The sequence below is a fragment of the Colius striatus genome, chromosome 25 (genome assembly GCF_028858725.1).
Source record: "Colius striatus isolate bColStr4 chromosome 25, bColStr4.1.hap1, whole genome shotgun sequence".
NCBI classification, from domain to species: Eukaryota; Metazoa; Chordata; class Aves; order Coliiformes; family Coliidae; genus Colius; species Colius striatus.
The window spans coordinates 3343725-3356682 of NC_084783.1; the positions used below are offsets into that span (position 1 = coordinate 3343725).

General features: G+C 51.0%; 1 protein-coding gene across 6 annotated transcripts in view; it reads right to left on the reverse strand.

The window, feature by feature from the left end:
- Positions 1 to 2842: 2842 nt before the first annotated feature.
- The window catches only part of GATAD2A (GATA zinc finger domain containing 2A), a 71082-nt gene continuing 60966 nt past the window's right edge, over positions 2843 to 12958 (reverse strand). For all 6 annotated transcript variants that reach the window (XM_062015285.1, XM_062015284.1, XM_062015288.1 and 3 more), the window contains 4 exons: positions 11784 to 12063; positions 10095 to 10384; positions 8580 to 8766; positions 2843 to 6503 (listed from right to left, as the gene is read on the reverse strand). In XM_062015285.1, the coding sequence (XP_061871269.1) occupies positions 6373 to 6503; positions 8580 to 8766; positions 10095 to 10384; positions 11784 to 12063 (888 nt within the window). In that variant the 3' untranslated portion in view covers positions 2843 to 6372. The remainder of the gene's footprint in view (positions 6504 to 8579; positions 8767 to 10094; positions 10385 to 11783; positions 12064 to 12958) is intronic.

Consider the following 12958-nt stretch of genomic DNA (forward strand, 5'->3'; position numbering starts at 1 on the left):
CTGGGGGGAGCCCTGAGAAGGGGAGGGAAAGTTGAGCTGTAGCTGGTGGGAAATGGTCCAAAACCAGGCTGTGGACACAGCATGGGAAGGGTTATCAGTGATTCAAACCCTCCTGGCTCTGGAGGTGATACCCAAAGGGTCTCCTCAAGGCTCAGCTTTGCCTTTACCCTTCCCAGGGGCTGCATTTCCAAACACAACTCCTAAAAGGGGAGTTTTTCAGGGTGAATGCCAGCAATGCTCACCCACAACTAGCACAGCTCAATCACCTCTGGGCCTTTGAGATGTTAACCTGCAGGACAGGCCCTCCTGCAACATTACCTGCCTCACCATTCCCTCCCCAGAGCCAACCAGGTTTGGATGTTGCCACCTTCTACCCCTTTAATCCACAGCAGCTCCATGGGTTTGGTACCAAAATAGCCCAGTGCTGATAGCTCCTGCTCCAGCAGTTTTGCATCAGAAAGAGTTCCTTGGGAGGAGCCTTCAGCAGCACAGCAATTAAACAGCTCTGAGGGAAATGAAATGGCTGGAATTGAATTGGTTCCTGAACTTGGGATATTCAGACATTGAGATTTTCCCAGTTTTAGGTCAGAAGCAACTTGAAAAGGACCCAAAACACCCCCCCAACTGATGAGGGTGAAACATTTCAACCATCTGTGGCTGAAAGATGCAGGGAAGGGGCTGCAGCAGCCCTCACACCCTCAGCAGGGTCCTCATGGTGCTCTTACCCTCTGGCAGTTCCAAAACTGGGTTTTAGGACACCAATAGTTCACCCAGATCAAAGCACTTGTGTCCCCTCAGTGCTGTCAGATGTTTCCAGCAGGAAGGCTCAGCAGAGCCAGGCCAGGCAGTAACACAGCCCTCAGAGGAGCCTGGCAGGATGGTGCTGGGATGCTCAGTGAGGATCAGAGAGTTCCAGCAGTGTCACAGACAGCCAAACACTCCAGGCTCCATCCAGCATGTGCCTGAATCCTGAGCTACCATTGTGGTCTGGCCTTTAATAGAGGCACATGCTGCACATGGAAAGCTGAGCTGAATAAACAACCCCCACACCAGTTTCCATCCCCTTCTCTTCAAACTGGGCTTCATCCTAGAGCAGGAACCACAGCCCTTCTTCCCTCTCTCCTCCCAAAGCAGTGGCTCACCTTGCTGCAGGTCCCTGGGAGATGAAGGACAAGGTGTAAGGCTTCAGGCAACGCTGGCACCAAGAGACCCAGGTGTGACAGGACTCCCTGCACCAAGCTCCAACAGCTTCCTCTTCATCCAGAACCAGGCTCAAAAAATACCTTGGCAAAGTTCTTGGTTTGAGTTTGCAAACTACATTCCCCTTTCTCCTCTTGGAGCAGCTTCTGGAGAGATGCTGGAGCATCTAAAGAACAAATGAACGTGTTGTTCAGGAGGAACATGAGGTTCAATCTCTTGGTTTGGAATCAAGAAGCAACCACAGCAGCAGCTTTTCAGCTCCCAGCTTGAGCTGCCTGTTTCACCTTCACTTCTGCTTGGGAGGTTGAGCTTTTTTAGGACAGGCCCTGTCTGACAAGTCAGGACCCAAGGGTGAGGGAGCAGCAAAGCCAGGAGGAGGGGAAGGGCGAAGAGCCTCTGTGCACCAAGGACATGCTCTATCTGCATCCAAAGATGATGTGAATCTGCTTGTGGCTTCTCCTTTCAATCCATGAAATCCCAGAGAGTTCTCTCCTCCTTTTCCCATTCTCACACCATCCTGAGGAAAGGAGCTGCCCAGGAGCATCCTCACCACCCCACACCAGCTGCAAACCCACTGGGGTTGGCCAAGACCTTGACAATCATCTCACCCACCCCCTCAACCTTCTTTCTACTCAAAAGAAGAGGCAGACCCAAGGCTTTGTCCATTGTTTATTGTCATTCAAATACTAAACTCCTCCTCACACCACCATATAGAACTTCTTGACTTCAGCTTCTTCCCTCCTCAGCTTTCGGTGAGAAATGAAGGTGTTGTTTTCACCATTTACTATCAAAGATTGAGAGTCACAATAAAGATGAGTGACAAACCCATCCCCTGTGCTGGCAGAACGTTGCTCTGTTGCTCTCCTTTGTTAGAGGATTAGAAATGTTCTTTTCCCCACCCCCCCTCCCTTGTTTTCCCCAACAAAAGCCCAATGTGAGTTATTTCTCTCAATGCAACACACAGAGCAGCTCTGCCTGGAGCAGACACACAACTACTGCAGTTCCTCGAGGTCTTTGTGCATTAATTATTGGTATTATTATTCAAAAAGCCTCCTGTGCCTCCTCCTTCCCAAAGGAGAAAGTGAGGAATGAGCCAAAGAGGGTTTTGGATGAGACCTGCCCAGGCTGCTCTGCACCCTGCTGCAGCCCAAGAGCCCTTGGTTTCCATTCTGAACTGGACTTTGGTCAATCATCTGGGTTTTTTTTACTTAGTAAGCAAAAAAACCCATGTGACAACTAAGTCTGGGACCTGAGAGGTAAATGCATGGTTCCCTAAAGTGATGAGCACCTAGAGAAGTGATATAGAGACACAAAGACAGACCTCGGAGCATCTTGAATGACAGATGATAATCTGATAATCCCAGAGCCTTCCCCATCATTACTGCTGGAATGCTGAGGATGGAAATCCTTAGAAGCAAATAATCAGCAAAGTCACCCTTGCTATGGACTGGAAATGGTGTAAAAACCCAAAGAGGTTTCAAACCTGGGGTTGAAATAACCCCGAGGGGCTGCGACTCACCAAACCCCAAGCAGGGCTGGGAAATCCAACTGGGAACCAGCAACCCAAGTGGGAATCAATGAATGGGGTTCCAAAAAAAACCACAAACCACCACAGCACACAGCTCCCAAATTGCAACATGGGTTTCCAATGAAAATCTGGGGTTTATTTCACAAGTTCTGCTAAAATCTAAGTACAATAAGTCATTTTCCATTCTTACTTGTATTATAAAATCTTGTAGTCGCAAGGTCTCAAAGTAAAGGTTATATGGCTTGCAAGAACCAAAGCTGCTCTTAAACCCTCTCCCCAGGAGAGGGGGGGGAAGCAGCATCCAGAGCAATGTCAAACCAGCTCATGCAGCAGTTTGCAGCGAAGCAGTGGTGGAGGGTCAGGGGAATGGGGCTCTGGGCTTCTCCACCGCCACCATTCCCAGTCAGCGCTCAGACGGGTGGGCAGCACCTTCACTCTCTTGTTTGGAGGGAGCTGAAGGAAAAGGGTGTTTTCTTCTTATCCAGGAGCTGGGAATCCCAAATGGGCAGCAGGAGCAATCCACCAGAGATTTGTTCTTCACAGTGTGTCTAAACCCCTCCCCGGCTCCGTCCCGATCCCCAGACGAGGTAACGCTTGGTGGGGGGGTCACACCACCATGGGAATATTCCATCTGACTGAGCTTTTCTGCTTGGCCTGTAGGGGTTTTTTTCCAGTTCATTTTGGGTTGGGTTTGTGTTTGTTTTATCCTGCCAAGAAGGGGAGCAGAAGGATGGGGGGAGGAGAGCTGGAGAGACTGTAGCCAGTGTTTGAAGGGCTATGGAAAGCCAGCGTGGTACCTCAACTAACCCCAGTCAACACAGAGGCTGAGTGTGCAGTTTTGAGGGCAAAGCAACTCTTCTGGTGTTGGAACAACATCTACACCACTTAATTCTTCCTGGTGCATTCAGCTAAAACCTTGGAGCAACACATAGGCAATAAATACACCCTTCCAAGTCACCTGCAGCACTCTGAGCCAGCCAAAACGATGTCAAAACCAGTTTGAAACAGCCTATAAATCCTTGTAGTACTCCCTGTTCTCCTCCAAAGCCTTCAAAACAATCCTACCTCCAGATGTACAGGAAGTCTTGGTGGGGTTATTACCCTACATTAAACAGAACCAGGCTGGGGTGTTGCATTGAGTGCTGGTAGGACAGGAGGTGCAGACTCCTTGTGCACTTCCCAATCTTAAAACAAGTCTTCTCAATGATTTTAAGGCTTATTTTAAGTCTCCCCTAATCCATTGTGCTGAAATTTACATTTCCAAGTGAACTGGTGGCATCCAAAAAGGTTTTGACATGGCTTTTAAACCAAGGTAAGTTTAATACTCCTGTGTCCGTCTTTCCATTCCCCTTTCCTCCCCCTCCCCAGCATCAGCTGAAGCCAAAGTCACCCCAATGCTGGAAAGGGACTAAGAAGCTGTCCAGGCTTCCCCAGAAGGCATCTGACTTTCAGCTTTGAGAAGTTTTTGCTTGTTCTGGTGGAACAAACACCCTCTTCCCAGGTGATTGAACAGTGTTAGACATCTGCATGGATGATCACACAGGTTGTCTGTTAGAAGAGTGAAAACAAAACCCCAACCCCCCCACCTAAATAAACTCCCACATTGGTAAAGAACTGAGGCTTTTTGCCATCATGTTTCAAAGTGCAAAAATAAGATGCACTCAAATTTCCCTCTCCCAGCATCTCCCAATCCCAAATACCTTGGAATGAAAAGGATGAAGCTTCAACCCCTCAACCAGCTTCCTCTCCCCCCCTGGCTGAAGCTCTCTCATAGACACTTGTCAAACAAAACCAAAGCCAAAAGCCAAAAAATGGGGAACTCCAGGGCTTTATACAGCAACAAAAAATAAGAAACCACCTAGGGTTTTTTTTTTTCTATGCCTACCCAACAGTTTTCCAAGTATCTAAATACTGATACTCACACAACAGAAAGAGGGGCTGAAAACCAAATGGGTTTCCTTTCTCACTAAGCAATAGTTTGAGCTGAAGGGGGAACAAAACCTTCTCCAGTTCTTGGTTGAAATTGGATCTAACAGCAACTGCTAAGAAAATAGATTCAGCCCAGGCTGAGTAGTAACCCCCTCCCCCCTTTTTCTTTTTATATATAGATATATAGATATATATATATAATCTTGCAAATAACTCTCATCAGCACTCCTTCCAGCACTGATATGCAACATAAGTAGTAAGTAAGGCATGTATTTCTGCCACTTGAACTCAACTTTAATTTGGGAGAAGCACAGGGAATGGGGAGGGAAGGGAATGAGAAGAACAGAACAAAAACCCAACCCCCCCCCCCTCCCCCCATCTGATGGATTTGGGTTTAAACCTGGGGAATTCCTCCCCACCCGAGAAAGAAAAGAGATCAAAACCACATAGAAACCTGTCCTTAAAGCAGAGTCACCTAAAGCTCTACCCAAATGAAAGGCTGCAGAGCCGTGCAGAGGAGCATGTGTGGAAGAACAGAGCTGTGGTGGGGTGAGGGCTGGCACTTCTGCCCTCACTGTGCCCACCTCGTGCTGGCACACTCACCAGGCCACTTCTCAGTGGGTGTGTGGGCAGAGGAAGGAGCCTGTGGCCCGATGGCCTCCTGCTCCTCTGCTCCCTCCACTTGCCCTTTCTGATTGTGTTGCAGCTTCTGCAATTCTTACCTTTTAACTTGGGTTTTCTTTCCCCCCCCCCCCATTTCTATTTTGGAGTAGAATTGCTCCAAAGAACACCAAGAAAAAACCAAAAACAACCCCAAACAACCAAAATAACAACCCTCCAAGAAAGAAAATCAGCCAAACCAGTTTCACTGTGAAGTCTCTGGGAACATCTGAGAGGCCCAACTGCTCTCGCTGAGTTACAAAGACTGAGCAAAAGTGTCTAGTCAGTAAATTAGATTTTTAGGCTACCAACAGTTCCAAGTCTATTCAAAACAGAATCCAACAAAAGGGAGAGAACTCCTGCACTGGTTCCCACCTAGCAAGATGAGTTTTGGTGGCAGCCAGTCCCTTAGGAAAACAACCAACCAACCAACCTCATCCTCAGCTCTGAGATTTGAGTTTGGATTTCTTTCTCATTAGCTCATCCTCAGGAGATGTGGAAAGGTTCTGATCTGGAGACTGCCTTCCTGGCTGGAGGAGGGGCAGGGAAGAAAAGCAAACACAGACTGGGCTCACTAAATGCATCTGCAAGATGGGGGGAGGAGGAGGGTTGTGGGGGTGAAACTCCTCTGTCCTTGAAGTGAGATCCGTGCTGGATGCTGCGTTCCCAGGGAGTTACTCACAAAGAAACCAGAGGCAGAGAGAGTCGTCGAGTCCTTTTGTGCTGGTGCCAACAAAAACACCCCAAACTAAATACATAAAGCCTCAAAAAGAAAAAAAAGAAACCAGAGGGAATTCTTCCCCTTCCCTGTCAGCCTTCATCATCAGTCAATCATATGAATCTGAGAACCAAATGAGCTTCGAGTCTTTCCCCACCCACGTGGTGTCATTTATCTCATAGCAGGGACAGCAGCACTCAATGGGATGAGGAGTGGTCTTCTTGCATCCTATAAAGCCTGGGGCATATCCAGCTGGGATTAAAGCAGATTCCACTGTAATGTGGTATAAAAAGGATGGCAGAAACAGGAAAGTCTTCCTCTGGGGCATCCCTCTGCATTATTTCCACGTGGCAGACTGTGGGATGGACCGTGGGGGGATCATATCCAGGAGATATTCACGCTGGCGGTCTACTGCTGAAGAGGACTTGTGCACAGCTAAACTAGGGTTAACAAAAGGCAAAGCCCCACCTGAGGGGAGAGAGAAAAAAAGGGGAGAAGGAGTGTTATTGATAGTATGATAGAAACAAGAGAGAAAAGAGCAGCTAAAGCACACACTAGTGATGTTTCACCCACGGGGAAACGCATCGTCTACACAATGGCATGATGGGCCAGGCAGGGCAGGCACCCTCAGAAGGGGAAAGCTTTCACTATCAGCCCAAACAGGAGCAAGGATTTGTATCAGGGATGGAGATCTGAGCAGGCTAGAGCTCACTGCAAGGCAATGACATCACAAGTTATAAACTAAACTGTGAGGAATAACCAAAATCCAAAGGGATCTGTTGAATCCTGGGCAAGAAAAGAGACCCCAAAAGGGTTAATTCCTCCAGTGCTTCCCCTCCTGGGGATCCTAGTTGTCATTTCAGGAAACAAAGCACTCTCTCTAGTCAGGTTTTATACACACATAAGAAAAGAAATGAGGATTTCACACAAAGCAACAAGCTCACTTCATTTCACAGCCTGAGGAGGGTGGGAGTGTGTGCTGTGGCCTTTCCTAGAGCAAAATCAACCTATTTGCTGTGGCTTCCAGTGAAGGGAAAAGACCAGGAAGAGCAAAATGACTGAATCAAACTCCCAGAAAGGAATGACAAAGTCCTGCAGTGTGACACTGGCTGTGTACATGGGCTCAAAGGTGAGCACTCTGACTTTACACCTATTTGTAAATGTGGAAGTGATTTTTATTGTGCTCCTGTGCTGGGCTCTGGGGAGGCTGCAGCTCCAGGGCTGGGATCAGTGCTGGGCCCCTCACTGCCACAGGGACACTGAGGGGCTGCAGCTCCAGGGCTGTGTCAGTGCTGGGCACCTCACTCACTGCCACAGGGACACTGAGGGGCTGCAGCTCCAGGGCTGTGTCAGTGCTGGCCCCTCACTCACTGCCACAGGGACACTGAGGGGCTGCAGCTCCAGGGCTGTGCTCAGTGCTGGGCATCTCACTCACTGCCACAGGGACACTGAGGGGCTGCAGCTCCAGGGCTGTGTCAGTGCTGGGCCCCTCACTCACTGCCACAGGGACACTGAGGGGCTGCAGCTCCAGGGCTGTGTCAGTGCTGGGCCCCTCACTCACTGCCACAGGGACACTGAGGGGCTGCAGCTCCAGGGCTGTGTCAGTGCTGGGCCCTTCACTCACTGCCACAGGGACACTGAGGGGCTGCAGCTCCAGGGATGTGCTCAGTGCTGGGCCCCTCACTCACTGCCACAGGGACACTGAGGGGCTGCAGCTCCAGGGCTGGGATCAGTGCTGGGCCCCTCACTCACTGCCACAGGGACACTGAGGGGCTGCAGCTCCAGGGCTGGGATCAGTGCTGGGCCCCTCACTCACTGCCACAGGGACACTGAGGGGCTGCAGCTCCAGGGCTGTGTCAGTGCTGGGCACCTCACTCACTGCCACAGGGACACTGAGGGGCTGCAGCGTGGCCAGAGCTGGGCACAGAGCTGGGGAAGGGGCTGGAGCACAAGGGGCTGGGGAGGGGCTGAGGGAATGGGGGTGTTGAGCCTGGAGAAGAGGAGCCTGAGGGGAGACAGCAGCACTCTCTGACACTCCCTGACAGGAGGCTGCAGGGAGCTGGGGGTTGGGCTCTCTAGTAATGTATGACAGGACAGGAGGAAACAGCCTCCAGTTGCCCCAGGGGAGGTTGAGGTTGGAGCTGAGGCAGAACTGTTTCCCTGAGAGGGGTGTCAGCCCTGTGCCAGGCTGCCCAGGGAGCTGGGGCAGTGCCCAGCCCTGGAGGGATCCCAAAGCCATGGAGCTGAGGACCTGGGGTTAGTGGTGGGCTGGGCAGGGTGAGGGGAGGGATGAGACTTGATGATCTCAAAGGTCTTTTGCAAGCAAAGCTACTCCATGATTCCATTTGACAGCATCACCCAATTGCTCCTTTCAAAGAGCATCAACCACACCAAATGCCAACTACACCACCCAGAGCAACACCCCAGTGCTTTCATGCAGGAAGTGTCAAAGAGAAAGCATCCTTACCCCAAGAGCTACAGTTGGACAGAGTGCAGCTAGTAACTACCAAGCAAGAGAAACCTGAGAGAGGAGAAATAATCTACCTGTATTGATGGAAGTCTTCTTCCAGGAGGCAGCGCTGCCCTTGCTGACAGGTCTCTCAGCATGCTTACCTGGCCTGCTCCCAAGTGCTGCTGCAGATGATGCATTCTGCAACTTGGGTGACTGGCTAAATGCATGCAACACACCTCGTGGGGCTCCAGAGGGACCTCGAGACATCTGGCTGGAAGCCTGGCACAGAGGAAGAGTAAATGAATGGTAAGGCAGGCACAGCAGCTTTCTGCTTCTTCAGTACAATAAGTCTTGATGCATCTTTACTCTCCCCCCTTCTCCTTTCTTGGCTTCTTCTGCCAAGCCTGGAGTGCATTATTATGCTTTTCAGCCCTAAAACCTCCAAGCCATGTCTGCAATGAAGTGAGAATCAGCTTTTCTGAAAGCACCTGTGAAGGTTGAGGAATCCTAATCAACTGCAAAGCAGCAAGAGATGTGCAGCATCAGCATCTCCATGTACAGGCAGCACCCTGCTTCCCTGGCCTCACCAACCAGGGCTGGGATTGCTTCCATTCAAAGCAGCACATAAACCCATTTACACCTCCCCCCAACTGAAAGGGGGTTTGACAAGGTGTGTGAGACTCAGCCTGTCATGGATGGTTGAAACCATCACCCCCTTAAGAGTTAACAAGCAATGTTATGTGTTCCTATCTCACACTTGGGTCAATTGATTCTTGTGCCTTTGGTGCTGGAGCCCCAAAACTTCAGGAAGGGACTTGGCAGGGGATGAGCTGACAACTTTGGATGGTCACAGAATCCCAGAATGGTGTGGGTTGGAAGGGACTTTCTAGAGATCATCCAGACTAGAGGGGGAGAACAACTTCCCTCCACCTGCTGCCCACACTCTTCTTCATGGTCCCCCAGGATGCCACTGGCCTCCTGTTCAATTTGCTGTCCATTACACAGGCTTTGCAGAAACCCACCCATGTTCCTCAGAACATCATTCAAGCATCAGGTCCCCACATGACCAAAAAGTACTCCTTCAACCAGCCCAGTTTCAAGCTTACACTCCAACACACACAACTGGGAGTGAGTTCACAGCCCAGACTCACTCCTGAGTATTGACCACTTGTCCTTGGAGCCAGGGGACCCTTCCCACTGCTGTATGGGGGCCAGGACCTGTGCTCTGGGGTCCAGGATTTGCTGAGGGCCAAGACCTGGCTACTGGGGGCCAGGATTTGCTGAGGGCCAAGATCTGGCTTCTGGGAGGCCAAGATCTGCTGGGGGCCAAGACCTGGCTTCTAGGGGCCAGGATTTGCTGAGGGCCAAGATCTGGCTTCTGAGGGCCAAGGTCTGGCTTCTGAGGGCCAAGGTCTGGCTTCTGAGGGCCAAGGTCTGGCTTCTAGGGGCCAAGGTCTGGCTTCTAGGGGCCAAGGTCTGGCTTCTGGGGGCCAAGGTCTGGCTTCTGGGGGCCAAGGTCTGGCTTCTGGGGGCCAAGGTCTGGCTTCTGGGGGCCAAGGTCTGGCTTCTGGGGGCCAAGGTCTGGCTTCTGGGGGCCAGAGCCATACCTGCTTGAGTGAGTGGTGCTGCACAAGAGGGTCTGCCTTGGTCTGCCCAGGAGATGCAGTCTGCTGTAGTATCCTCTGCTCGATCTCCTGCTCCTGCTGCAGTGCTTTCACGAAGGCAGCCTTCAGTCTGTTAGTGTGCTCAGCTTTCAAGGCCTTTTTCTGATTGGATGTCATGCAGGTTTCACACATGATGGTTCCATTCTTCTCCTCCCTCCAGCGACAGGTGAAGTCAGTCTTACACTGAGCACACATGTAGGGCTCACGAGATGAGACTGCAACCGACCCTTTACCTGGAGAACAAAACCAGCTCAGCTCAGCTCTGCCTGTGGCTTCCATGAAGGAACAACCCTCAAGAAATCTTCCAGCATAAAACCACCAAACCCAGAGGAAACCCTTCCCCCTTAGCTCTCCTCAGGCTGAAGCTTTCTGTGTTACTAAAGGTTTAAACTCCTCTGTGCCTGTAGGTGTCCAGCAGCTGCTTCAGTAGATGCTGGTTGGATAATTGAGTGGTGATGGACAAAAGTTCACAAGTGGAAGGGAACAGCTCTGAGAAACTGGGTGCATCTGGGAGAAATCTTTGCAATCAGTGTCTAAGCCCTTGAGAAATCCTAACAGGTATTATTTTAGATGACTTTTCACAGCATCACAGCATGGTGGGAGTTGGAAGTGACCTTTAGAGATCACCCAGCCCAACCCCCCTGCTAAAGCAGCTCCCACCTAGATCAGGTCACAAAGGAACGTGTCCTGGTGGGTTTGGAAACCTCCTGAGAAGGAGCCTCCACACCCAGCCTGCGCAGCCTGGGCCAGGGCTCCCTCACTGAAACACTGAAAGAGCTTTTCCTTATGTTTCAATGGAACTGATCCCCCCTCAGTCTCCTCTTCTCCAGACTGAACAGCCCCAGGTCCCACAGCCTTTCCTCATATGAAAGATGTTCCAGTCCCCTGATCATCTTGGTGTCCCTGCACTGGCCTCTCTCCAGCAGCTCCCTGTCCCTCTGGAGCTGGGGAGCCCAGAACTGGCCACAGGACTCCAGATGAGGCCTCAGCAGGGCAGAGCAGAGGGGGAGAAGAACCTCCCTTGATGCCCCCAGGCTGCCATTGGCTTCTTGGCCACGAGGGCACATTGCTGGCTCATATTTAGTTTATTATCAATCAGCACTCCCAGGTCTCTCTCTGCAGAGCTGCTCTTCAGCAGTTCAACCCCCAGTCTGTCCTGGTACTGGGGTTGTTCCTCCCCAGCTGCAGGACTCTGCACTTGTCCTTGTTGAACCTCAGGAGGTTCCTCTGTGCCCAACTCTCAGCCTGTCCAGCTCTCACTGAATGGCAGCACAGCCTCTGGTGAATCAGCCAGTGCTCCCAGATTGGTGCCAGCAGGGAACTTGCTGAGGGTCCCTCTGTCCCCTCATCCAGGTTGTTGATGATGTTGAACACAACTGGCCCCAGAACCCATCCCTATGGAACTCCACTGCCCACAGGTCTCCACACCCCTTCTCCTGTCACTGGAGACAACAGAAACCAGTGCTGCCCCAACCTGACACCCACCATTTTTAAGGAAACAGGTTGCAAATGATTCAAGGAAGTAACTCCTAGACTTGCCAAGACCCTGCCAATTCAACCCCACCATGCCCAACCCACATCGCTATGGAGATAAAGCCCAGATCCTCTGGCGAACACCTCACCCTCTCTCACCTTGAGTTTCCAACAAATTCTGCACCACTTCTTCCAATCCCACTAAATAAATGAATTCATTGTTGGCTGCACTGGGGAGGAAGTTCATCTCTGGGGCTGGTGGTTTGGGAGGAGGGATCTCCAGCAGCGTCTTCTCCAGCTGCTTGCGCAGGGCGAGCTTGGCGGCCGCTTGCCGGCTGGCTGGCGACTCCCCCGAGCTGCCCAGGGAGGCGGCGCTGGTCGTCGTGGCATTGGCCTGAGCTGATGTCACCGTGGTACCTTTGATGGAAGTGGGTGAAGCCTAGGAGAGGACACAGGGATAAACACTCAGGTTAGTGTAGAAAGTTGTAGAGAGTTTAGTCATGTTTAGTCTGGAGAAGAGGAGGCAGCTCGTTAGTATTGACTGATGTCTGGTGGGTGTCAGGATGGGGCAGCACTTGTTTCTGTTGTATCCAGTGATAGGACAAGGGGTGATGGGATGGAGCTGGAACACAAAAAGTCCAACTTAAACATAAGGGAAAACTGTTGGAGTGTTTCAGTGAAGGAGCCCTGGCCCAGGCTGCCCAGGGAGGGTGTGGAGGCTCCTTCCTTGGAGCTCTTCAAGACCCAAGCTGGACACGTTCCTGTGTGACCTGATCTAGCTGGGAGCTGCTTCTGTAGGGGGTTGGGCTGGATGAGCTCTAAAGGTCCCTCCCAACCCCCACCACACTGTGACTCTATGCTGTTGCTTCTCTCTGCTGAGAGGGAGGGGAGTGGTGCCAGCCCGACACTGCGTGGGGCTGGGTGAGTGTGATGGAGGATGGCTGCTTGGATAAGTCCCAACCTCCTGCTTCCAACTCTTATTGAGAATAGACATACATTTGCTGCCAAACTGCACCTCCTCTTAGGAGTATTTCCTCCTAACACTCTATTTCTAAAGAACTTCACTTTACTGATTGTTTTTATAAGGCAGTTTTAGGAACTTTAGAGAAAGAACCCAAAAGGAAACCTTTTCCTTATGATTTTGTCAAAGCAACTGCCTTTAAATCACTTCTCTTATCTACAGCAGTTGATGGCAGCAGCACTGTTAGATGTTACACTGCTGCTTCAGTATCTCTTGGTGTTTCAAACAGGAGCACTAGCCCCTTTTGAGCTCCTGTTCACCAGAACACTCCCTTTTGCTTCTTAAGGAAGAGAGGAAGAAAATGGAACAGTTT